This window comes from Podarcis vaucheri (assembly GCF_965113315.1).
Source record: "Podarcis vaucheri genome assembly, chromosome: 2".
In the NCBI taxonomy this organism is placed as follows: Eukaryota; Metazoa; Chordata; class Lepidosauria; order Squamata; family Lacertidae; genus Podarcis; species Podarcis vaucheri.
In genome coordinates, this window is record NC_138760.1 from 114,928,413 (window position 1) to 114,954,606 (window position 26,194).

Consider the following 26,194-nt stretch of genomic DNA (forward strand, 5'->3'; position numbering starts at 1 on the left):
TAAGGTCTCTGACTTTATTGACACATGGGTAGATGAGCAAACAGAAGGCAGCCAAGATCTATCCATCCAAACTGGATGTTCAAAATATTTTCAAGGACCAATTCTACAACCACTAGGGTGTGTTTCACCCAGTGCCACCTGCCTAACTCACGGGGGACTGCTCTCCTCTTTCAGGTAGTCCTTGTAAATCCTCCTCATCCGTTGAATCTCCTTCTCCGGGGGCTGCTGCCACTCGTACCACTCATACCACGCTGTCTTGTTCTGCAGGGCTGGGGACGGAGGGGTCTTGGTGACAGCTGGATGCCGGTTGCTGTAGTCCTCGTGGAAAGTGACAAAGGGGACGCTAGAGGATAAAAGGCCTGAGGGAGGGGGCGGAGGAGTAAACATGTCAGAAAGACAGCTTCTTGCTATCTCCAAAGAAGATGGAACGACAGCCCCTCCCACACCCACAATATCTCCCTGTTGCTGGGCTGAAGAATCTCCCACTGCTGATATGGAGTACGGGTGGGGCTGCGTTATCCCACACACAGCCCTGCAGGCATCCTCTCCCCCTCCAGCTTCAACCCAACTCTCTTCCCCTCCTTTGCTCAGCTTCATGCCACTCACCACTGTCCCGAGCCATCTGAATAGCTTTGGTCAGTTGCTGATACTTCTTCATACAGATACCTGCGACAGAAGGAGGCAAACATTTCAAAGTGCAGAAGAGACTGCATCCGCATGCAAATAAAAACTTGTTTGCACTTAGGGAGGAGAGTCTATCACGCTTCTTATACCTTAGAACCCGGACAGGCCAACTTCTCTACTCATGGAGTGGTTTCTCCAAATCAAATAGTCTGGTAGTGTACCTTTTCATGAGTACAGTGGTACCTTGGGTTAAGAACTTAATTCGTTCTGGAGGTCTGTTCTTAACCTGAAACTGTTCTTAACCTGAAGCACCACTTTAGCTAATGGGGCCTCCCGCTGCCGCGCGATTTCTGTTCTCATCCTGAAGCAAAGTTCTTAACCCAAGGTACTATTTTATGGGTTAGCGGAGTCTTTAACCTGAAGTGTATGTAACCCGAGGTACCACTGTAATTATGATGTCACAAAAGAGCTTGAAAGTATGGAGTCTGGGCATGAGCAGGCCTTTCCACAGGAAAATGAGGAGGCTCATGTACAGTGGTACCTCGGGTTACATACGCTTCAGGTTAAATACGCTTCAGGTTACGGACTCCACTAACCCAGAAATATTACCTCGTGTTAAGAACTTTGCTTCAGGATGAGAAAAGAAATCGTGCTCCGGTGGCGCGGCAGCAGCAGGAGGCCCCATCAGCTAAAGTGGTGCTTCAGGTTAAGAACAGTTTCAGGTTAAGAACGGACCTCTGGAACAAATTAAGTACTTAACCCGAGGTACCACTATACACCTTTTAAAATAGGTCAGGATTCTAAGAAGCTGCCTTATTCCGAGTCAAACCACCTGACAGTCTAGCCAGTGCTGCCTCCTGTGATTGGCAGTGGCTGGCTCACCAGCATGATAGGCCTATCACCTGCTGCCTCGTTTGCTTGTTAATGCCAGGGATTAATCCTGGAAACTTGTATTGCAAGGCATGTACCCTCCCACGCAACTACCATCCTTTCCCTAAAACTTGGCCACACAGCATGACCAATTCCAAGGAGGTCAGGTCAGGTTGCGCAGCAAAACTATGCTTCTGGCCAACAGGCTACTACTCTGTGTGGCACTTAGAAAAATATAAAAAAACCATAAAGAGCCCTGTTGGCTCAGACCAAAGCTCATTACTCCAGCATTCTGTTTCCTCCAGCTTTTTCAGAAAGCCCACAAGCAGGTCTTGAAGCAAGTGGTGTATACCGCCTTTCATCCGAAGACCTCAGGGTGGTTCACAACATTAAAATACAAAATACAGTGGTGCCCCGCAAGACGAATGCCTCACAAGACGAAAAACTCGCTAGACGAAAGGGTTTTGCGTTTTTTGAGTCGCTTCGCAAGACGAATTTCCCTATGGGCTTGCTTCGCAAGACAAAACGTCTTGCGAGTTCTTGCGAGTTTGTTTCCTTTTTCTTAAAGCCGCTAATAGCCGCTAAGCCGTTAATAGCCGCTAATAGCCGTGCTTCGCAAGACGAAAAAACCGCAAGACGAAGAGACTCGCGGAACGGATTAATTTCGTCTTGCGAGGCACCACTGTAAGGCCGCAAAATGCGTAATAAAATACCCCCAACACATTTTAAAGGTCTTAGAATGTTTATTCAGCCAAAGGCCTGGATATAGAGATACGTTTTTGCCTGGCGCCTAAAGATATGTAGTGAAGGTGCCAGGCAAGCCTCGCTGAGGAGGGCATTCCACAAACAAGAAGCCACTGCAGAAAAGGCCCATTCTTGTGTTGCCACCCTCCAGAACTCTTGTACACAAAGAGAGGCCTCAGATGATGAGTGCAGGAACCAGTCAGTTAATATGTGGAGAAGGTGGGAGAAAGCTAGAATTTTTCCAGTGCTGCCAACTGTTTCAGTCCAGTATAGTCGCTCTGTGGTGTTTGGCCTAACAGGGCCAAAATTAATAATGATTACTGCTGCACTCAGAAGACCCAGGTTCAAATCCCAATTCAGACACAAAGCTCCAGGGATGGCCTTGGAGAGGGAGAAGACAACCATGAGTCTTTTGAAAGAAAGGTGCAATAAATAGGCAATGGACTAGGATCATGACTAATGGACGCTGATATACATTCCATGAATCTGACTAACCCCTTTTTAAAAGCTGTCTAAACTTGTGGTCATCTGGTTGCAGTGAATTCCATTAAAAAATATGTATTGCGTGAAACAGTTGGGTTTTTTTAGGAGGTCTGCCCTGAATCCACTGTTAATCAGTTTTTGTGAGTGACCACAAGTTCTAGTACAATGGGAAAGAATTTGGAGGCTGAGAAGAGCCTCTCTGGCATTTGCCTGTCTGGTATAGAGTATGGCGGCCAAGAGGGCCAACATGGAGCCCTGCAGGCTTTCGCTGCGCACCTCGGCTCCTTGGCGATCACGGAAATGTCCTCTGCCTCTCTGGCCGGCTTAGCAGAGCGATCACAGCGGACAGAAGCGAGTGCAGTGTGTGGGCAATAAATCAGAACACACACAAGGCTTTCTCTTATCTTCTCCAGCCTTTAATCGTGTAGCATAACAACATAAATCACACCCGGCGAAAGCTCGCACATCTTCCCTCTCGCATAGCGTACAAGAATGAAACACTCAGAGTAAACCACTCCCGTATGTGTTTGTAACAATGCCTCAAGATGTGAGACGTCACTCAGAACTCTTTAACCCTGTAAGTTCTGAAACCCTTAACATAGAGTTCTCACTTCCTTCCAGTGCCGGAAACCTCAACAAGGTAGACAACAACAGGGATGTAGAATTAAGTGGAATGGGGGATATGAACGGTGGCTCACCTGTGTGCGTCGGGTGGTAGGCGATGCCTGTGTGGGGGCTGATGAACTGCTCCAGAAGCCTCACATTCTGCAGGAATAATCAGACTTTACATGTTACAATTCAAAAAAGGGATCATGGGCACTAAAGCTATTTCTGCCAGTTCCCTATGAAGCTGCCATTAGTTAGTTAGACCATTGGTCCATCTTAAACTCAGTCCTGTTGATACTGACTGACAGCTGCTCCACAGGACCTCCCGGCCCTACCTAAGATGCCGAGAATCGAACCAAGGACCTTCTAAACGCTAAGTAGATGCTTGACCAAAGAGCTACATAGCTCTTCCCTTTGGGGCCATCTGACATGCTGTGGTGGCGACGTGAGCCGGGGGCCTTCTCTGCAGCCACAGAGTGTCCTCTCTAGGGAAGGTCGCCTCATTCCTCCCTTACTGGCTCTTAAGATGTCAAGGCAAGAAAGCTGGAGGGCCTTGAACGTTGTACTTTTACCTCTCTTACTGGTCCCTGCTGTTCTGATTAACATGGCGACCAACCCCACCCCCCCTTTTCAAAATGTAGCAAATTTTTATACTACAGTGGTACCTCTGGATGCAAACGGGATCCATTCCGGAGCCCCGTTCACATCCTGAAGCGAACGCAATCCGCGTCTGTGCGAGTCGCCTCTTCTGTGCATGACATCATTTTGAGCGTCTGCGCACGCATGAGCGGCGAGACCCCGAAGTAACACGTTCTGTTACTTCTGGGTCGCCACAGAGCACAACCCAAAAACACTCAAACCGAAGCTACTTCAACTCGAGGTATGACTGTATTTTTTAACAAGTCTTGTTATCTGCTTTGGAGACTTTCAGTTGAAAAGGAGGTTATTTTAATTCAGAAACAAATTTTGGTTCCTCTTACCCTATAATCCAAGAAGAGGTTTTGGTCTCTGCAGATAGGGCAGGGATTCCCACAGACGTGCTTTCCTCTCTGCAGGAACAAATGTATGAAATGAATGTCATTACATTTTAAAAAGAAGAGGTGCTGGTATTGGTAAAAGTATCATGGGTTCCACCACAAAATGGCTACTATAGGCAGCCCAAAAAGAAGTGACGGTATTGTGTCATACGCACACAGTATCCATTTGGAACTTCGTTTTCCTGGCACACATCACAAAAAATAGGGAAAGAAACACACTCACAATGCAAGTCTTCCGGGTCTTCTGTGGCGGAATCTGGCCCTTGTGATTGCGCCGGTAGCCAAACCAGACGGGATTGCTGCCATATCTTTCTATGTATTCTAAAGGAGGGAGAGAGAAAACGATGCCAGTCAATCACAGTAGCATTTTGTCAAGGCTCTCCAAAAGGACAACACAGCAGAAGCTATCAGCCTCCTGAGCCCAACTATTACAGATTCAAGTACACATCCGCTTCACACTGTGTGCCCCAGATGAAACAACAGGCTTACTGTATTGTGAAGGAAAAGGTGATGGTAGTTTAAGAAACTTGGGCTGCAGCTCTATCGACTTGTGAGCAAGCCCCACTAAGCCGCGTGATTTACCTCAGAGCAAGTCATGCCTTCGACTGCACCGTTCATCAAAATCTCAGATGGTGGTTAAAGGAACATTGGTGTTGTGATGAACCACACCCATTAAAAAATAAATAATTTATTTAATACACCCTCTCCAAGACTACAAGCATCCCTTTGAGCACAAGCCCATGCACGACTTCTCAAATGTAGGTCCCACGGGGCTCAATAGATTTTATTCCCATCCTAGTGTCAAAATAAAAAAATTCTTTCCAGTAGCACCTTAAAGACCAACTAAGTTAGTTCTTGGTATGAGCTTTCGTGTGCATGCACACTTCTTCAGATACACTGAAACAGAAGTAGCCAGATCCCTCTATATAGTGAGAAGGTGGGGAGGGGTGTTACTCAGAAGGGTGGTGGGAATGGGAGATAGGCAGATAGCTGGGAGAGCCTGTTGACGACTCTTAACGACTGTAATAGGTCTTACAGGAGAAGGCAAGGGGTGTGAAACTGTTCTCAGAGCCTCTCTGCAGATTTGTCTCACCCTATCCTTTAGCGTTATTTCTGCCAGTGATATTTGTTCCTCCAACTTGACCACCCCCAGTTGCCCCAAAGTTTCCTGCTCCTCTTCCCTGCTGCCCCTTGTGGCTTGAACTCCCCACGTAGCACTTTCTTCCTTCAAAACCTACCGCTCTCATGAGGATTTTTACTTAACTGCTTAGTTCTCACTCCCAAATCAACTGGAGATTATGTAGCTGCTAAGCGCATTGACCTCCTCTTCATCCAGTACTGCCCTTGCCTCACTCTTTCTTGCCTTGACCCCATTACCTCCCTCTGCTGTTTAAATTTACATCCTAATCTCTCTCTCACGCACACACAGACAGAACGCTCTATAAAACACCATGAACACTGATAGTGCTATATAAATTAAAACAGCACAGAATTGCTTGCTGGGAGTTCAGTGAGTTTTAAAATCTAGCAGTCACCCAATTGCTACTGCTATGTGCCCCAAGCAAACTTTTGTTGTTGTTGTTTAGTCGTTTAGTCGTGTCCGATTCTTCGTGACCCCATGGACCAGAGCACGCCAGGCACTCCTGTCTTCCACTGCCTCCCGCAGTTTGGTCAGACTCATGTTTGTAGCTTCGAGAACACTGTCTAACCATCTCATCCTCTGTCGTCCCCTTCTTCTTTCCCAACATCAGGGTCTTTTCCAGGGAGTCTTCTCTTCTCATGAGGTGGCCAAAGTATTGGAGCCTCAGCTTCACGATCTGTCCCTCCAGTGAGCACTCAGGGCTGATTTCCTTAAGAATGGAGAGGTTTGATCTTCTTGCAGTCCATGGGACTCTCAAGAGTCTCCTCCAGCACCACAGTTCAAAAGCATCAATTCTTCAGCGATCAGCCTTCTTTATGGTCCAGCTCTCACTTCCATACATCACTACTGGGAAAACCATGGCTTTTACTATACAGACCTTTGTTGGCAAGGTGATGTCTCTGCTTTTCAAGATGTTGTCTAGGTTTGCCATCGCCTTTCTCCCAAGGAGCAGGCGTCTTTTAATTTCGTGACTGCTGTCACCATCTGCAGTGATCATGGAGCCCAAGAAAGTAAAATCTCTCACTGCCTCCATTTCTTCCCCTTCTATTTGCCTGGAGGTGATGGGCCCAGTGGCAATGATCTTCGTTTTTTTGATGTTGAGCTTCAGACCATATTTTGCGCTCTCCTCTTTCACCCTCATTAAAAGGTTCTTTAATTCCTCCTCACTTTCTGCCATCAAGGTTGTGTCATCTGCATATCTGAGGTTGTTGATATTTCTTCCAGCGATCTTAATTCCGGCTTGGGATTCATCCAGCCCAGCCTTTCACATGATGAATTCTGCATATAAGTTAAATAACCAGGAAGACAATATACAGCCTTGCCGTACTCCTTTCCCAATTTTGAACCAATCAGTTGTTCCATATCCAGTTCTAACTGTAGCTTCTTGTCCCACATAGAGATTTCTCAGGAGACAGATGAGGTGATCAGGCACTCCCATTTCTTTAAGAACTTGCCACAGTTTGCTGCGGTCGACACAGTCAAAGGCTTTCGCATAGTCAATGAAGCAGAAGTAGATGTCTTTCTGAAACTCTCTAGCTTTCTCCATAATCCAGCGCATGTTTGCAATTTGGTCTCTGGTTCCTCTGCCCCTTCGAAATCCAGCTTCCACTTCTGGGAGTTCTCGGTCCACATACTGCTTGAGCCTGCCTTGTAGAATTTTAAGCATAACCTTGCTAGCGTGTGAAATGAGTGCAAGTGTGCGGTAGTTGGAGCATTCTTTGGCACTGCCCTTCTTTGGGATTGGGATGAAGACTGATCTTCTCCAATCCTCTGGCCACTGCTGAGTTTTCCAAATTTGCTGGCATACTGAGTGTAGCACCTTAACAGCACCATCTTTTAAAATTTTAAATAGTTCAGCTGGAATGTCATCACTTCCACTGGCCTTGTTATTAGCAGTGCTTTCTAAGGCCCATTTGACTTCATTCTCCAGGATGTCTGGCTCAAGGTCAGCAACCACACTACCTTTGTTATTTAAAAGTTTGCCATAAAGCAAACTTTATGGCTTTGCTAACCATTCTTTACTGAGAATCTGGTACATATTCATAGATGGCCAGAAGAAACTACTTTATACTGAATCAGGCTAATGGGTCATCTGGTGTCGTACTGCCAATGGCTTCAGGAAGAATGTTCCAAGCACAGCAACTGGAGGTACCAGTGACTGAACTTGACCCAGTGAGCTTAGTGCTCAACTGTAGCTGGAAGGAGGCAAACAAGATAGCCGCACGAACCCAAAGCAGAGAGCCAATGACCGCACATTCCCAAGAGATACAAGGGAAATCACACAGAGCAAGAATGCTGGTCCTGCTTTGGAACATGCCTGGAAAAAATACTTCTGAGAACCATTTGTATGCTGTCCCACAGGAGAAAGGCATGGCACACTTATAAGAACTGCATGTACGTAATGGTGTATGCGAGGTTAAAAAAAGAAAATGTAAAGTCTAGTACATGGATAGGCAAACTAAGGTCCAGGGGCCGTATCCGGCCCAATCGCCTTCTAAATCCGTCCAGCGGACAGTCTGGGAATCAGCATGTTTTTACAAGAGTAGAATGTGTCCTTTCATTTAAAATGCACCTTTGGGCTATTTGTGGGGCATAGGGATTAATTCATATATATTTTTCAAAATATAGTTCGGGCCCCAAGTCTGAGGGACAGTGGACAAGCCCCCTGCTAAAAAAGTTTGCTGACCCCTGGTCTAGCACATTTCTATAGGAGATTCTTCCAGCCCTGATAACCCTCTAGATGTTGCTGTTTGTTTGTTTATAACTTGTTGTTTACATAAGAAAATAACCTCTAAGGGACTTACAAAAAGTTAAAACATGAAGGCATAGCACAAAGTTAACAATATATTACCAAAAAATAAAATAAAAAATCACAAAAAAACTGTAAAACAAACCAGGTAATGGCAGAAAACTTTAGCAATATAGAACATTTGATCAACAAACAACAGAAGAATTAACCTAATCTGTCAGTGCATGGGAGAAGAGGACATTTTTATCTGGTGCCAAAGAAATGTTAATAATGTTGCCAGGCAGACCACAACAGGGAGAGCATTCCACAAGTGGGGAGCCACAGCTAAAAAGGCCCTTACCATTGTCACCAATTCCAAACTGCTATCAGGGCTGCAACGCCCATCAGCCCCAAACAGAGTGGCCAATGGCCAGCTCCTGTATGTAACTGTACTGTTACATACAGGCAGGGGTCAACATTCTTAGCCATGGGGATTATTCCAGGAGTAGCCAATGTGGCGACCGCAGCACCTGGAGACAGTCAGGTTGTGTATCTGCAGCAGTGACCAGAGGAGGAATAACCACGGGGAGGAGTACAAAGAGAAGAAATGCCATGGTACACCTGCAGCAGTACAACCAGACACCTTCACCTGCCCCAGCTGCAACAAAACATGTCTCTCCAGTATCAGCCCCTACGGCCACAGGAGTTGCTAACTCTCCAATGGTTTGACTCCACTCACAAAGGTGCACCCATCCACTGTCTCCCTAGACAGACAGATGCCAACATGAGCCAATGTGGCATCTAACAGATGTTGTGGACTACAATTCCCTAATCCACAGGCCATCCAGGCCAAGGCTGGTGGAAGTTGGAGTCCAAAACATCTGGAAGGCGCCACACTGACTAATACAGCATTATCCACTTTTATCTATGTAAAAAGATCTGCAGTCGCATGAATGTCATTGCAGCTCATGCCCTATTCTTAAACGACACACCACTTCTTTCACTTGCGTGCGTGCGTGCGCACACACACACACACACTGCTGCTGTCCTTATATTCCCCAGATACCTTCAGACTCAAAGTACTCCCACGGTTTCTCTTTAAAACGTGATTCTGTGTCAGAAGCCGCTTGCTCTGTGGGTTCAGCTTCGCCGGCCTCTGTGCTGTAAATACGGAAAGTTAATCGCTTGGGCTGCAGGACGGAAATGCTGGATACATTCTAAAAGGCAGAAGCAAAGCAAGGCATGTGTAAAAAGGCAGATATCGATATGAATGGTGATAGTGGTTTGTTTGTTTTTTAAAAAGCAGAAACCCTGTATAGGGAAGGTTTTAATATTTGATGTTTTACAATTTGTTGAATGCCACCCAGAGTAGCTGGGGCAACCTGGTCAGGTGGGTGGCATAGAAATTAATAATAATAACAATAATACAGTAATTATTATTATTACATCACAGCAAGTTCAAAAAGCTATATTCCTCAAATGAAGTGTTCAGAAATTAAGGGCCCCATTTGCCATCTCCACTGCCAATTCAGCACACAATAGAAGACAATAAAACTATTCTCATTCTTTCTTGAAACTATGCAAAATAAGTAGCAGTCATATTTTCACTTTTCCTATAGGGAAATTAAATGCAGCCAATATGGGGGGTAAGGAATTCTGTGGTTATGATGGAATTCAAATAATTCTCAGATCCTGGCCTCACACAATATGCATTTATGGGACAGAGAAGACATAGTTCTCCTGTTAACCATGCTCTCTCCTCCATCATGCAGTGTACACAATACATAGTTGAGCTGTACAAATCACCAAGTGTATCACACTTGTATGTGTGCAGCCATAGCTTGCACCTGCGTCCACCGTAATGTATGAACAAGCCTATTAGAAATGGCTATTGTTACACTTTAAGAATTGGTGTCTTTTGCTTTCTCCCCCACCCTTCTCCTTTTTAGACTGAAAGCCTATGGGAGGGAATGTCTTGTTTTGATTGGCTGCAGGAAGGATGGGGGGCGGCTTTTCAGATGAAAAGCAGCAGGGTGAGCTTTCTCTGCATAAATAAAATGAAAAAACATGGAGAGGCTAACATAGATTTAGCTTATTTATCCTCTAATAAATTAAATAAATAATTTGTCCTCTATTAAAGCTATATTAAAGAGACTAGAACTGGCTATGAATTTAGTAAGTAATTAAATCAGGCTGCAATTCTTACCCTGCCTTACTTGGGAGTAAGCCCCATTGACTTCAGCAAGGCTTTCATTTGAGTAGACATAGATAGGATTGTGCTGTTTTGTTATTACTGTAACTGGCTCATGCTCATAGCAAAGGATAAAGGTGAATTAACACACTAACATGCGGGCACCATCAATTACTGGTAATTAATTATAATCAGACACCACTGGGCATGGTAATTTAATTATAATCTCTTCCGGGCAGGGACCGGAACATTGTAAAATAAGAATCACTGCCTGTAATACAGAATTTACACCCATGCTTCCCAAGTCCAAAAGTGCAGTCCATTTTAGTTACAAAACCATAGCGGACAATTAATACAGAAACAGTAGTTTAAGATTTTTTTCTCTGAATAGATAAATGGATGGTTTACAATGTCTATATAAATACAGCGATGTAACCATGGATACAGACATCCCGCTTTCCGCAGCGGGTAAAAGAGGAAGAGCCCCGTCATTTAAAGCCCTCATTTAAAGTTTCTCGTCAGGTAAAAGAAGCAACGATGGAGAATTAGAGAAGGGCAAGAAAGGAGAAGGAAACAGAATTAGCCGAACTTAGTACGAGCACAAAGAGAAACAATTTTGTTTCTGCGGAAGCCTCTAACCCCCGCATAATAAAACGAATACTTCGAGTTGTAGGCGAGCTCCCCGGTGAAACACAAAAGGCTCCTCACCTGCGCCCAGAGAGGCCTCCGAAGCACAGTGCGAGCCACCAAACAGCCCAAGCTCCTGCTGAGCAGCATGGCACAACTGGAGGCAGCCATCTTGGAGTCCGAAGGTTTCGCTGCGCATGCGCCATAGCGCTCCTTCCTCAAGGTGACCTTGTACGTGGTGCCCTTGGGGCATCGACAGGTTTGGGCCCATAGTTTTAAAAAAAAATTATTCCCCAAGAGCCTCTGGTATTTATTCACATATAAAAGTCCACGACAAAAAAAAAACCAAAATGGAAATTTATTTAAATTCGCGTTTTGCTATGACGCGGCCTATTCCCCGTTCAGCCCAGTCTCGCGCACGCGCACAACGCTCTCCACAATAAAACACTGCGCCACAACCCGCCGACCCCCGATAGAGCTTCTTCACTGCGCATGAACACAATGGTTGACCATTGTGCCGAGTTCGGTACTCGCCGTCAACCACCGAGCTAGGCGCATGCTCGGTTTGTGACGCCGTCTCGCACTCACCTTCCCTGCCCCCCACGGAAACTAGGGCGGCGGCCGCGCGCGGGCGCGCACACGTCGCGGCTCTGGCAACAGATCGCGCATGCGCACACGTGTTCTACTAACTGCGCCACAACCTTCACGGGCGGAATTTTTTATTTCGGCTCAGTTAGTCGGATTGGATTTCAAAATGCGATTCAGGTGATGTGTTTTGAAGTAAATTTTGATTCGGATTTGGCCGGGCAACTGTGTCGGCATGGGGCGGCGGCGCGCGCTCTCGCCTTTGTTCTTTACCGCATCGCGCGACGATGGGAGGGGGGAGTTGGGGAGAGGGAGTGGCCTCCTATAAAAGCCTCCGCGCGCGCCCTGGTCGGCCATTCTGGGGTCTGTTAAAAGGTAAGTACGGTGTATCTCGGAACGTTATTGTGGGGAACGGCTAGGGTGGGGACAAAGGGGCATTACGTTAGGGTTATTTTTATTTTTCCCCTTCCCAGAATGCGTCTTAATTGGCGATTTTTAGTAAATTATTTGATTGGCTGTACCTGGAGGTAAATTGTCCTTTCAAGACTGTTCTTAGCTGAATTATCCTTAAAGGAAATATTACCCATTTAAAACCGAGCAACTTAATTTTAAAGGGACGTCTTCCCTTAAAAAGAAAAGGGGAAAAATACTTTCTTCGCCCCCCCCGCCCGCCCCAATGATCGTCGTGGTTCCTCTCCTTAACAAAGGCTTGTTGTTACCTAACAGTTCGGTTTTATTGCTTGCTTTTTCTCCCCCTCTGAGTTTAAATTCTTAAGCTTAACTTTGTGATTTTTTTCTCTCTTTTCTTGTTATAGGTTTGGTTTGGCTTGAGACACCACCGTCGAACTTGCTCCGCGAAACAAAGAGAAAAATACCCCCACAATCTTGAGCCTCTGAGACGACACTAAAAAAGCCAGCTACATTTCAGATCGTCTGTATTGGGAAGCTGATAAAATTCTTTGTGACCTTGAAGGAGAACCGCCACTAAAAAACATAAAAAAACAAAATTAATATTTAGCAACAACTTTCCCTGATTTTTTTAATAGGCAACTTTTTGTTATTTATTGACCGTCCAAAAAGTTGCTATATTTTTTAAAAATGAAAACCAAATATTATTTTTTCTTTAAAAACACAGCTTAATCCAAAAAAAGCTAAACCTTGAGGCGCTGTCGACGAGAAAATTAATTGGATAGTAAGTGTCGCATTTTCAACCAACTGACCAAAAGAAAATTGGTCCGTGTCGAAGTGAGCTAATGGCACGAAGAAAAGACAAAAAAAATGGAGGGGAAGTGGGTTTTGTTTGAGGTGTTAACCCTTAAGACTCGGGCATTTTGTCACCTAAAATGCATATTTATAAGGAGCATGATGGTCTCTTAGACAATCCATCATCTCCAGGACTTGTCAAGGGTTAATGAGCTCCCACATAATAGATGGTGGTGACTGAGCCATAAAGTACTACTTCTTTGTGTGGGAGACGTAGAAATGGAGCTAAATAAGCAATCTGTACATAAAGATTGCAGGGTAAGAGGCGAAGGGATGAAGAAAGCAATAACTTTGTTCTAGCCAGTAGTTAGGCAGTTTAAAATACAGGGTGATATGTCAGTATCTTTCTAAATTTGTCAATGTTAAAATGGGGGTTGTGGGGTTTTTTAAAAAAAAATATTGGAAGGTTTTATAATGTATATGTAAGTATGTAATGCTGCAAAAAATAACTAGCAATCTAAAAATAAAGATTGCAACATGATGGGAAAATTGTTTTAAACCACTCAATTTTTTAAAAAAAGCCAATTAAGAGTTTTCTCGGACTCAAATGAGGTCTAATGTTTTTGAAATGTTCATCCTATTTATTTCCCCTTGCTGCAATATGGCGGTGCTATTTTATCTTTTGTCCCTGACAAGCAGCATTGTATATTTCCTTTACAGGACCTTTCCATTCTAATGCCATTTTCTACCTCCTCCCAAGTGGAGGGTAAAAGAAGGGGGGGGAGTGGAGTTAACCCTATAGTAGTGACTAATGGGAGGTTCTTTGAATCTCCGGCACTCACGGACAAATTCCTTTCTCCCCCCCCCAACTGTGTATGTTAAATAGGTTCTAGTCTATAGAACTGACATAATATGCTACAAATTGTGTATATGGTGGGGATTGTATTGCTATAGTTTCCTCTTAATAGATTCTAAAGCCTCTTGCTTTTTTTCCTAATTGCCTGTGCTTCTAAAATGGCGTCGCTGCCTCTTTCCTTCCTCATGTACAAGAACCCACAAGGCTTGCTGGGCAAGGGAGCTGATGTAAGCAGCTTGTAGTAAACTCCTCCCCCTGAATAGCTTGTGTTTGGCGCCCCAAGCAAGCAGAAGTGAAATGGAGGAAGGAGAGATGATGGGGGAGGGGAGAACGCCTTAACCTTCTCCTTCATCACCTTTCAAAAAAACCGATCTAATGAAATTCCACTCCCACTTCATATATAGGAGGAGATCTTTAGATACAGCTTGATAAGTGCAAAGTATTATCATAAATCCACAATGTGTTTTTTTAGGTTTCAACATCACATGAGCTTTGGATTTCAGTTATTTCTCCCATGTTTGTCTGCTGTACTTGTATTAGGAATTTTTTGTCAAGTGCTTATGTTTAGTATCAGGCAGGCAAACTGTTTTGTGTCTTTTCCTTCTCTTCTCTTTTCCCCTTCCCTTTTTTCATCTCTAGGTTTCTTTGAGGGTGGGCTTGACTGGGAAAGCATGTTCAGACAAATTAATTGCTGAGATGAAATGCTACCACTGGACCCCAAATCTTTTGCGAGTGTCAATGACACTTGCTGGAAAAGTTATAAAAGGGGGGGTGTCTGCATTTTCTCCGGCCACATGCACACAGCTGGGGGAGGGGGTAAGTTTTGTCTTAATTTGCCACATTCCACAGTTCCTGTACAATGTACTAGGAAAGAAGTTATCATTAGGAAAAATGGGAATCCAGCACTTGTATTACCTCATCAAAGGGAGGGGAACAGCCACAATTCCACCTGGTAAGCAAAATCTTTCTGGTATTAATTACATTTCACAACCTTCATTTCTGTTCCAGACCACTTTGTTTTATTTTTATTTTTTTGCTGCTGTTCTCTTCCATTGTCAGCGCCATGAAGTGACACCTACTGATGCATGCAGGCTGTTAAGGGTGTTAAATGTTTGCCAATCTGCTTAGGACACTAATGTTTAAGTTGGTTAATTCCTTAAAACAAGAGGAATCTGGATTTTTAAAATGGGTCTGCATGAACATCAAAGAGCATTTTAGAGATGCTGCCCTTGTGACTTCCCCCCATTAAGCACTGGATCCTTTACTTTCTGTGGGGAATGTTTCACAAAGCAGAATTTAAATGCCTCCATCTACACCTCCGGTGGTAGCATTTCATATTGTAATACTCCCCTCCCCGAAAGAACAAATGACACACTTCTGGCTAGAAGTCCTTATAGCACTGAGGCACTTGTCATTTCTTGTTGAAGAATATTTCAAAGTGCCCTATTAAGAAAGACACCTATTGTCAGGTTAACTTGTGTTTGGGAGTGGGGAATAGAATGAGGTAAGCTATATAATACAAGCTTCTTAAAAGTAAACTTTGCAGAAGACAATTTCATCTCAAAATGCGGGTATTGGGTAATGTTCAGATCATGCACCGATTAAGTGGGCCTTTAAATTTCAAAACTGATAACGCTCCATTAGAGGTGAAGTGATCTTAGGAGAATAAAACATACTGTCCACAACAGTTATGGGATAACTAGCAGCACTGGTGCATCAAGAATAGTTCCTAATAGGCTTTATATCCTTAAAGCACAACAGCAGATGTTCATATTGGTTCAGTAAAGACACATCAGAGTGATAATTCCAATACAGTGTGAGCTTAAAAGGTATAATAAAAACTAGCAGTGTCATTGAACTGCTAAAATTCTATTTTAAAAGTTAAGGAATTCAGTTTTAAGATAAGCAAAGTGTTGGTGTGAGTAGCAGCCTTTCTGGAAGCACAATGGCTTAACTAGGAATTTACCCAAACTCGTAAAAGTAAGGCAAGTAGTGTGGCGTAAGACTTCCCTTAAATCCATTGTTTGAAGGATTCCCTCTTAAGGAAAAACAATGCTTTAGAATCTTTGTTGGCTTGGTATTCTGAAATTTGAATTCTGGAAGCCTGGCAAAAGAGCTGCAGGCCAGTTAAGCATTATAAAGACTAGTGGTGCCATGGGCTTCAGAAGTCTTGGCCTGTTTCCTTATGGCTTAGCTTCTCTGCCAAAAGTTATACCTACATTATTAGGTCAGCCAGTGAGCTGGTGAGGAAATGAAATGTCACAAGACTTTGGGACAAGCTGGTTTAGATCCTGTGTGTGCATAGTGTAAAAACAACAGTCTGAAAAGTTGGCTCTTCCTTAGTAACTTCCCCACAAGTCTGGCATTCTGTTTCTTCATCTCTTAACCGCTGCCGAAGGAAACATGGACTAAGTTAGAACCTTGACCTAAATTTGATGGACAGTAGTACATGTAGTCTGGCCCCTTGCTTCCTGCATACTTTGTGAGGGAAAAGGTATTCCCTTTTGAGAAAATCATTCTTAACTGGAAATTTCAGTGGGGCCAATTTCCATGTAAGTGTAATTAAGCTTGGTGCAAACTAGAAACCTGAGTAATTAACATTTCCCGTAGTAGTTTTGGCAGTTTGTCCGTTCTTTTTAGAAAATTTATTGGTGTTTAACATAATGCCATAAATTGGTCTGAAAGGTGTCGCAGGACTGCGGTCTCTGCAACAGCAGCCATGCAGCTTGAATTTAACAAGACCTATTTGGAAACAAATCCCCTCAACAGTGAGATTTACTTTCAAGTCTATCCAGGATTGCAGCATTTAGCGTTCCTCTCACATCTTGGCTCCATCTTAAAACCTGTGACATTCAGGAGCTAACATAAAAAGAAAGATCAGTTGGATGCCATGAACTCCTTTGCTTAGAGAAGTCAGTAAGCCTCAAGCTAGGTGGTTTTGCTTCTAAGTTAAAATGAAAACTGGCTTTTTGAATTTTGCACTTTTGAAATGCTGACCTCAAGTGGAATTACTTGTCTGCTACAGATCAGTTTCCCCATACTTGCTAGAGTGGAAATTCAGCACACTACCGTAGTGAACAGAGTACCTTTCAAAGAAAGTGAAGCAGACATACTTTTATGTGGGAGTGGGGGTGATCTGAAAACTTGCAGTAAGCAACTGTCACTTCAGTAATTCCCTTGGGAACACATTTATCTAAGACACTTTGCTAACATATATTAATAGAATTGTAGGATATGAAGATGTCTTAATTGGATTAAAATCCCGAGTCCATTCTCTAAAACTGTAAGTATCAAATGACTCTCCCCATGGAGTCCAATCCTGGAGAACTTGTTTTCAGGACAATTGGAGCATTTGGGAGAGGATAATGCTGAATAGATGAGTAGACATGCTTAGCTTGTGGTTCCAGTATCGCCTGTATCTTCCTAGTTGGTTCTCCGTCCAGTTTTTGGCTTTCTATGGTACAGCCTACATGTTACGTATGCTTCAGCAAGCCCAAATTCTGTAGTGTTTTTGTAAAAAGATTGACAGGAGTCTCTGCAAGATAGCAAAGTAATACAATGGGAGCAAATAACTCTTGAGTAATCGGCTTGCTTCTTGCTTGTATGGCAGCAGTTGACACAAGGCATTCTTACAGGAGTGCCTTGTGGGGAACTGCTTTGAGGTTCCTTGCATAACTTATTTTCCAAATCCGTGCTTTTGGTTTAGAAGTAGGGTGGAAGTTGGTAATTTTTAACTTTACACAATTTATGAACATGGATGAAACATTTAAGCATTAATTCACAGTTGTCCTAATAAAAAATGTGTTCTCTTTAGCGATGGTGCAACATGCTACAGTGTTTTTATTGCAAGTTGAGTTTTTGTTGACACCTTAAATTACAGAGGTGTCAGATATCTGCATTTTTAAAAAACAAACTACCTTGCAATTATTTTTTCCCCTTCTTGACCTTTGATATACACGCTATGAAAGTGGCATAATGTTTAATTTCAAAAAGGTTTGTATATGATCAAGGAACCAGTACATTTAACTGCCTAGTGTTATATCTGCCTCTGGAAGCATTTCTAAGTGTGAAAAGTAGTTTTGTTAACTGTTAAGGAATGAATGCTGAGACTTCCCTTTTTTATGTTCATCTGGCATTTTACTATTTTTTGTCTTTTTTTCAAAATAGGGGTGGCATGACTGAGTGCAGATGTATTTAGAATTTGTTCTGAATGGTGTTCCGAGTCTTAAATAAGACAGAGTTTGATTGAATTCCTATGTTTTCAGTCTGCTCTTTGAAAAGACTGCTTACCCTTTCAGGGTTTTTTAAAAACGAAATGAAGGCTTTGATCCTAAATGGCCCTTTATTCGTATTTATTTGGGGGGGTATTTTTGTGGTTAGTATTTGGAATATGTTACCTCTAATTTGGAAGAAAAATATTTAAAATGCCAACTGTGTTTCACACTGGATCTGTTTGCTTGGGCACTACGTAGTAGCTCTTGTGCCAAGTTGTAGTAAAATCATGTCCCTGTTTGCAAATACTAGAACTGTATAGACTGGAGACAAGCACAGTTGCCATTTCTGGTAAGGTTACTGAGGGTTGGATTTATGTGCATGTTAATGAGTACAGGCCCTAAAATCTTCCCCTGTGTGCCTTATTGGGAAATATAGCATATATTTGAGGTTTAGTCAGCTACAGGAAGATTATCGGAGTATACTGTTGTCGACTTGCCAGGATCTGACATGGCCCTTATTTTTCTGAATTGCATGTCACATTTCAATACAGTCATACCTTGGGTTACAGACGCTTCAGGTTGCGTATTTTCGGGTTGCGCACCGCGCCGAACCCAGAAGTACCGGAACGGGTTACTTCCAGGTTTCGGCACATGCACAGAAGCGGCAAATCGCAACCCGCGCGTGCACAGACGCGGCGCTGCGGGTTGTGAACGTGCCTCCCGTATGGATCACGTTCACAACCCGCGCGTCCACTGTATGTTCGGAATTTTAGCATGGTCAGTTAACTAGTTTTTCTAATGGAGGATGAATGTTGACCAGTTTTTGGCTTCATAGCAAAACCAGCTCTGTATAACTGACACTGTCAAACAGTTAAAACAATCCTAATGTGCTAAGAAAAGAATGGGCATTGCTGTATCCACATTCACAAATGAAACAGCATCTCCCCCTCCATTAGTAGTAGTACTGTTAACTTTTGTATGGCTTTGTGCAGCCTGTTTGTTTGGGAACAACTTCTGCAGAGTTGAAGTGTTACATGCATAGTTACTGTACAGGGAATGGAAACTTCATGATGAGCATGAATTTTGAATGTATCTTTACTAATCCTGTGTGATACACCTGGAATGACTGCGAAACTCTTAACTCTTCAGTTTGTTGAGATGTTATAGCAATGTCTTGGTCAAATAGGTTATTGTTTTACAGCTGTGTAGTAGAGGAGAGGGTCACAGCTGCAGAGAAAAAGCTGGCAGTATGAGATTGAGAACTGTGAGTCATAATTAGAAATAAGAATAATTCTGCTAAAATTATATCTTGAAATCAAACACATTGCCATTTTCATAGCGTTCCTTTTCAGAATCTAACTATGTACCTTGGAGCATATGAAAGGTTTCAACTTGTTTCTAAGCTGTTAAAGTAGCTTGCTGCCATCATATTCCCTACTCTAGCTTTTTTAATTTACAGTAAGTACATTTACCCCAGCCCTTGGTAAATTGCCTCTCTAAACCCTTCATTAGTAAATTGTCCATAATCCTTGCAGGATTCTATTACAGGACATGTTGCTTTGAAAACTTCTTTCAAGTCATCATCTAACACAGATTACTTTTCAGAGTATTGACTCTTAATCTGTCAGCAGTATTTTGTGGGGCAGCTTCTGTACAAAAATAATTATATGGCATTTGCAATCCTAATACTGTAGCTTTGTGCATATGCAGGGAAATGACATCTTTTTTGAAGGGGGGAACTTAGATTAATGTTCTTTATAGGGGGGGATGTAATTCATAGCAGCTGAAAGCTAAGCAAACGGGACCTGTGATATCTTCAAAGTGTCGTGGCATAAACTTGAGAACCTAGAGCCAATCTAATCAGAAATAAGGACGCGCTAGCTCATGAAAGCTTGTGCCATAATACATATGTGCTATTTTTTCTGAAGTGTCTCAGGGCTTTCTCATAAATGTGGCGCTTTATCCTGGAGTCCAGTAAACCCTGATAAAGGTCAGTGTCATACTGCTCCTTAGGGGACTTAAAATTACTTGCATTACTTTACATCTAATGTCCAATGTACTTTACATCTAATTACTTTACTAATACACCTAAATTCATGCATGAAATGGATGTGGGGAACATTGTCACAAACCCATAGCTATGGAGCCTGGAAAGTTGAGAATGGACTGTTCTATAGAATTACCAGTCTCACAAGGTTTGTAGCGCACATTGATACTTTAAATTATAGTCCATCTTTGTAGCGGATCGAATGGCAACAAAAGGAGAGACCCTCAAACACAGGCGTGGAACACCAACTAGTTAAACTTGCTACCTCAGTTCTCCACATTGCAGATGTAGGTGTTCTCAGTGTTCCACTGATTGCAAGGCCAGGGAGGTTGGGCAGACTGAAGTTGCTGAAATTGTACATAAGTAACATGCATATTTTTTGAATTTCTCCTGGGAATGTAGTGCTGGAAATTGCCAGATTGACAGCTCTGGAGACTGAAGTCCTCTCTTCACCGCCACAGCAGGCTGAGTCCAAGCATCATCAGTGCAAGTCTTCGTCACCAGTGTATTGCTGCCTTGCATGTGAAAGGCCATATTGTGGGGTGAAAGGGGGAGTTCAGTCTCCAAAGCCCACTTGGTCATTTGGCCTATGAACTACAGGGTGAATTCACAAACATGGACCTTGAATGCAAATGCTTCAGAACTGGACTGAAGCCACGCAAAAAGATCTTCAAGCAACCACAAGCTGGTAACACCTTCCAATCTCCTGCTCAGTTGCCCAGCTGTCCTTGGATTTAATTTTCCATCATATGAGTGCATAATAACCTATTGATTATCACCAACAGTGGACTCACTTTTTAAAATAACCAAATTCAAGGATTTAGAAGAATGTAGGACCTCTCCTGGACCCTATTGATTTAGGGGGAAATCTCAGGCACTGAAAAAAAGCAGGCCTATGAGAAGATCTGGATTTTGTAGTCTAGTCCTGTATTTAAAAAAACAACAACTTGAAACCACACTTGCTGGGAGATAATGCCTCCACAGAAGGCAACTCAAGTCACCAGTCCAATTTCACATTGAGAGTGAACACAAAGGTAGTTTTAGTCTTCCAGGCAGCTACATATATTAAATGCTACAGACTTCTTGAATTGGAGAGTACATTTTTCAACACAGACAGTTGCTACTGCATCAAACTTGCAAGGATTTAAGGTGCTTCAGAATGCATACTGTATTGCCATTAGATAAGTGACATTTACATAGATGCAACCCTGTTTCAGATTGGCATCTGAGCCTGATCCAGTAGAAAGATGCTTAGCAGGTTGCTACAGGCTACCTCTTTGAACAATTTCAATAGCTAGCACGCCTCTTGATGCAACTAGCTGCCCTTGCAAAGAAGATAGAAAATCAGGAAGCCCCAAATCTTAACATGAAACTGGCATCTCACTGCCGCTCTAAGATTTGTGTTGGTCAATCATACATGGTACTCTTTCAGAGACTAATAAACCATAATGTGAGGAAGAGACGGTCTTGACTCGGGCATGATTTTATACCAGCAAGTTCCTACGTTGGCTACCAGAAGTTAACTGTAGAAACATCAGCTGCTCTTGGTTTAATTGCAGGGGGCACAGCTGGAGCACTGCACAGTCTCAAACCAGCTGCCACCCATAATGTGTGCTCATGAGAGAGAGAGAACCATGCACTGGATCAGATTTAAACTAAATTGGCTTCCTTGCTACAATTTAGCTCAATTGCTACCCATGACCAAGCACTGCCCTGTGCTTTGGGGCCTTGACAATCAGCAGCTATATATTATAACAACTGGCCCTGAAAGTTGAGAAGTACATTAAACGTTAGGGGAAGTTGCCAGTAAAAGAGCATGATTCATGAACCTCTTCAGGTAGCTTTTACCATAAAGCTCGCACATCCGCTGACAGCCCCCTTTATTGTTGGCAGCATAGAAATGCATATGGCCATGGCCTTTTTTAATCACACAGCTTCAACTCTTGACTCGCACAGAATATACCATTGAAACACTGCTTTCTGAGCATAGCAACTTCATGAGCCCTTTCCTCAGAAAAGGGGTTGTGCACTTGGCTGATGACCCCCACTGGAATATAGGACCTTTCCTATGAGTGCCTGATGTTGCTGCTCATGGCAATAGAAGTGCTGTGGGTTAATGACACAGTTGAATGTACACCTGAAGGTGCTAGTGTAACAAGAAGAGGTTGCTGCTCCATTTACAATAATGGCAGTGGAGGAACAAGAGAGAGGGCCCTTGGATCTTGCTTGGCTGTTTCCTGATATATGAAGCAATGGACAATTGCAAGCTGCTAGGTCCAAGAAGCCTTTATGTGACCCAGTGAAATAATTACATCTAAGCAACTGTTGTAAATGCTCGTTCATCGCACTTGCCCGTTTTGAATGGGTGTGCTCTTCTGTGTGCTGTATTCCTGTAAAACAAATACTTAGAGTGGATGTCAGAAATGTTACCACCAATAAAACTAGATTCTGGTATATTGCCTCTCACACTTCTCGTGAACTTTTATATTATAGCCTGGCTATATCTCACTGAATTATTTACAGTGTTCTTTTTAGAGTCAGGCCTACATACTCCAGTATGAATAATCCTGCCTTAAAGATAGTAAACTTGTGTAGGATTGTGCTATGAAGTTCGTAAAAGTTATAAAATCTTATGATATTAGTAGGGAAGAACTCTCAGAACATTAGGTAGAAAGACATTTGTTGTGACTGAAATATATGAGACTTGGACTGCATGTGGCGAAACACAAAATGTTTATTTTTAAAAAAATACTTGTTGGAGTTGGAAACAAAATATCTTGTAATGGCCTTCATATTTCACCAACACACGTTCAAAGGTCATGGTGATCAACAAAATGGCAAACAAATTATCAGTGCAGAGGGTAGCATTTCTTCACTGTTTCTCACTGTCTTTCGTTATCTCTTTGCTTACTGCTCCTTTGTATTTTCCAAAGTTTATATGATTGAGGAAGCTGCTTGTTGGCTCAAAGAATAGGATAACTCTTCAGTGCAAATCTTGATCCTTTCTCTGCACTGTACATTGACTCCTGAAAACTTTATCTAAAGAGGAAACATGATAATACTTTGCACTTACTAGAATTGAAAGCTACCCCCTGAAATTTTCTCTCACTTCTTTTTTTAGCAAAGGGAAGGTATAGTTTTAACTGTTTTGAGGAGTTAGAACTAACTGTAGTACGCTCCTTTTCTCCTGTATTTTATCAGAATTTCCAACCATGGGTTCCAGACCGATAGACCCAAAGGAACTCCTGAAAGGACTGGACTGTTTCCTTGGCAAAGATGGAGAAGTCAAAACACATGAAGGAATCACTAAAATTTTCAAGTAGGTTTCTAGTGTTAAGGGTATAATTGAAAGGCTTGTTGTGACTCCTGAAAAGTGATGGCTTACTAAAACCTTACGTTGTACATGCAATGTAAGAACCCTCCAGCGTAGTTTACAGCTGTTCAGCTATGGCAGGCATCCCCAAACTCTGCCCTCTAGATGTTTTGGGACTACAGCTCCCATCATCCCTAGTTAACAGGACCAGTGGTCAGGGATGATGGGAATTGTACTCTCAAAACATCTGGAGGGCCAAGGTTGAGGAAGCCTGACCTTGCATATAATTCTGAAAACTAGGTCAACTTACTGGGTGAGCTGGAATTGATAGAAATTGAATTCCCTTCTCTCAACAAATGTATCTGTGTGTGTCACCCCACTGAAAAAGCTCCCCTTTCCTTACAAATATTATCTGCTGACTATACACAGTCTCATCTTCTGGATGGCCTGCTTGCAGTAGTAGTTAATATTTCCCTTTTCTCCAATTTTAGCTTGATGAAAGATGCCCAGAAGATGGTCAGTCGCTGCATCTATCTGAACATCTTGTTGCAGACCAGAACACAAGACATACTCTCAAAGTAAGGACTTTTGAATGTTTCTAATGAATAGAATTTGGTCTGCTAGTTCCAGAGGCAGAGGGGAGTTCTGTGGATTAAGTCTAGGAAAGGGGCTGGGGTGGACTTCTGACTCATGTCGCCACCTCCAGCAAAAGGAATATGCTTTCTATAATTACGGATGCCACTGAATTGTCCAGTCACTCACTTTACTTCACGTATTTTGCATTTTATGTTTTAACCCACCCTGTGGCCTCTCGATGATACATAAATAAATAATACTGAAATAAATAATAATAGTTAGCAAGGTGAGCCTACCTGTATTCAGGATATTCATATCCCTGCTTTGCTTTTGCCTGTCTGTCCGCCTCCCAGTTAGTCTTACAAATCCTAGGCACTCGTCGCAACCATCTAGGAGGAACGGTGAGCAAGGCACTTATCTCAACAAAGTGTGTTCCCCTCTTTCTGCAGATTCATCAAGGTTGGTGGCTACAAGCTTCTCAACACGTGGCTGACCAGCTCAAAAGCAGCGAATAACGTGCCCCTCCTGCAGCAGATCCTGCTCACCCTGCAACACTTACCCCTTACTGTGGATCATCTGAAACAAGTTAGTCAATGAAACAGCTTTGGGCGTTGCTCTTCACCCTTGCCCTTGGGTTTCAGGGCAGCAGAAATGCCCTGTGGCAAGGTGGGTGGGCCAGGAGGGCTTGGCCTTTTTCTCGGGATCACACGCCTTTCCCAAAGCCAGTACCCCCTGGGTGCAGTAGTAGCAACCTGACACGCATTGTTTCAGCCTGGCGTTTTGCTTGATGTGATAACCTATTTTTTCCTCCCACCCTTTCTATTTCAGAACAATACTGCCAAGCTGGTCAAGCAGCTCAGCAAGACAAGTGAGGATGAAGGTAAAAACCTGTTCCCTGGACACTTGTAGAATTCTGACACATGCCCTCTTAGGGGCTGCACCCTTACATTGGTTATCACTATATTCCAGCAGCTCATTCAATGCTTATGTCTCTCTCCTTTCCAGAGCTTCGCAGACTGGCTTCAATACTGGTCAGTGACTGGATGGGTGTCATCCGCTCCCAGAGTAGCTCCCAGCCTACAGGTGAGTGACTCTGCGCTGTCTCACAGATGCTTAGGTTAAGTTTGTAATAGCCAAATCTGGCTGTTAACCGGTCTCATCCTTCAGAACTAAGAACAAGTGTTTCCCAAACTCTGGTCTCCAGCTGTTTTTCGACTACAACTCCCATCATTCCCAGCTAACAGGACCAGTGGTCAGGGATGATGGAAATTGTAGTCTGATTGGTATATTCACACATTGTTTAAAGCAAGTACAAACAGTGATGAAATCTCCCTTAGCTACATCCCGAAAAGGCCAGGAAGTATTCCGACTTTAACCCTTCTGATCTTCATTCTTCCTTGCAGAGCGAGACAAGAAAAAGCGGAAGGAGGAGAATAAAGGCAAATCACCCGTTCAGGAGAAGCCTCAGGAGGCCAAATCGGAAACCAAGCCTGAAGAGACCCCTGAGAAGAAGAAAGAAAAGCCAAAATCTCTTCGCACTACAGCGCCCAGCCATGCTAAGTTCCGTTCCACCGGTAAGTGCTGGCATAGTCATGCTTAATGAGGCAGTATGGTGTAGCATTTAAGAGTTGGACTAGGACCCTGGGAGAACAGAGTTCAAATCCCAACTCAACTGTGGAGCTCACGAGGTCACCTTGGGCCAGTCGCAGCTTCTCAGCTTAGCCCCACCCCACCAAGTTGTTGTGAGGATAAAATGGGGGGGACGGGACTGTGTATACCACTCTGAGCTCCTTGGGAGGAAAGGTGGGATATAAATGTAGCCAACAAAATAATACGTTTTTGAGCAAAAATACATTCTAGAAACAGCTGGCTTGCAGTCTTGGATAGGCAGGCAGACCATACTTGCAGAGCTATTCTGGGATCATTGCAGCTGTTGTTGGAAACAGTTATGACACTGAATGTTGCCGTTAACTTGCAGGGCTGGAAATGGAGACTCCATCCCTCCTTCCCGTAAAGAAAACTGTCAGTGCTGCAGTAACCTCGGACAAATACAACTTGAAGCCAATACCACTGAAGAGACAGAAGTAAGTCCTTGGATCCTAATGATGACTTCATCTCATTGCTCTTAACTACTTGTCGATTGGAGGATCTCAACCCAGGATTGGGAAAGCTTCAATTATTCCTGTTGAGCCAGCACTTTCCTAAGTTGTAACATCAACTCTTTCAGGAGGCGGGAGTTGATGGTGACAGGAGGCCTTTTGTTTGTTATCTGTAGTGAATGAGGTGTAATAGTTGGAGAAAGTGACACAAGCCGTTCTGTTCACAGATTTTTAGATATGCTGGAGCAAG

At 43.3% G+C, this 26,194-nt stretch overlaps 3 protein-coding genes across 10 annotated transcripts in view; 2 read left to right on the forward strand and 1 right to left on the reverse strand.

Annotated features, from left to right (window-relative positions):
• MRPS18B (mitochondrial ribosomal protein S18B) lies at positions 1-12,276 on the reverse strand. Of its 2 annotated transcripts, none has more exons than XM_082210680.1 (7): positions 12,158-12,276; positions 9,300-9,450; positions 4,588-4,685; positions 4,308-4,376; positions 3,420-3,486; positions 607-666; positions 1-359 (listed from the first exon to the last, which is right to left on the reverse strand). In XM_082210680.1, the coding sequence occupies exons 1-7, from the start codon at positions 12,221-12,223 to the stop codon at positions 148-150; spliced, it is 723 nt and encodes a 240-aa protein (XP_082066806.1). In that variant the 5' UTR covers positions 12,224-12,276; the 3' UTR covers positions 1-147. The 2 variants fall into 2 exon arrangements, with proteins under 2 accessions (XP_082066806.1, XP_082066805.1); XM_082210679.1 differs by lacking the exon at positions 12,158-12,276 and adding an exon at positions 11,133-11,455.
• The window catches only part of DHX16 (DEAH-box helicase 16), a 111,946-nt gene that overhangs the window by 63,689 nt on the left and 22,063 nt on the right, over positions 1-26,194 (forward strand). The window lies entirely within an intron of this gene.
• Positions 11,646-26,194, forward strand: part of PPP1R10 (protein phosphatase 1 regulatory subunit 10) — a 22,582-nt gene continuing 8,033 nt past the window's right edge. For 5 of the 7 annotated variants that reach the window (XM_082209381.1, XM_082209382.1, XM_082209386.1 and 2 more), the window contains exons 1-7: positions 23,158-23,275; positions 23,761-23,847; positions 24,295-24,430; positions 24,674-24,725; positions 24,851-24,928; positions 25,249-25,419; positions 25,824-25,929. In XM_082209381.1, coding sequence (XP_082065507.1) covers positions 23,169-23,275; positions 23,761-23,847; positions 24,295-24,430; positions 24,674-24,725; positions 24,851-24,928; positions 25,249-25,419; positions 25,824-25,929 — 737 coding nt within the window. In that variant the 5' untranslated portion in view covers positions 23,158-23,168. Of the gene's footprint in view, positions 11,817-12,451; positions 12,829-14,692; positions 16,248-23,157; positions 23,276-23,760; positions 23,848-24,294; positions 24,431-24,673; positions 24,726-24,850; positions 24,929-25,248; positions 25,420-25,823; positions 25,930-26,194 lie in introns of those variants that run through there. The other 2 variants (XM_082209384.1, XM_082209385.1) reach the window with 2 other exon arrangements.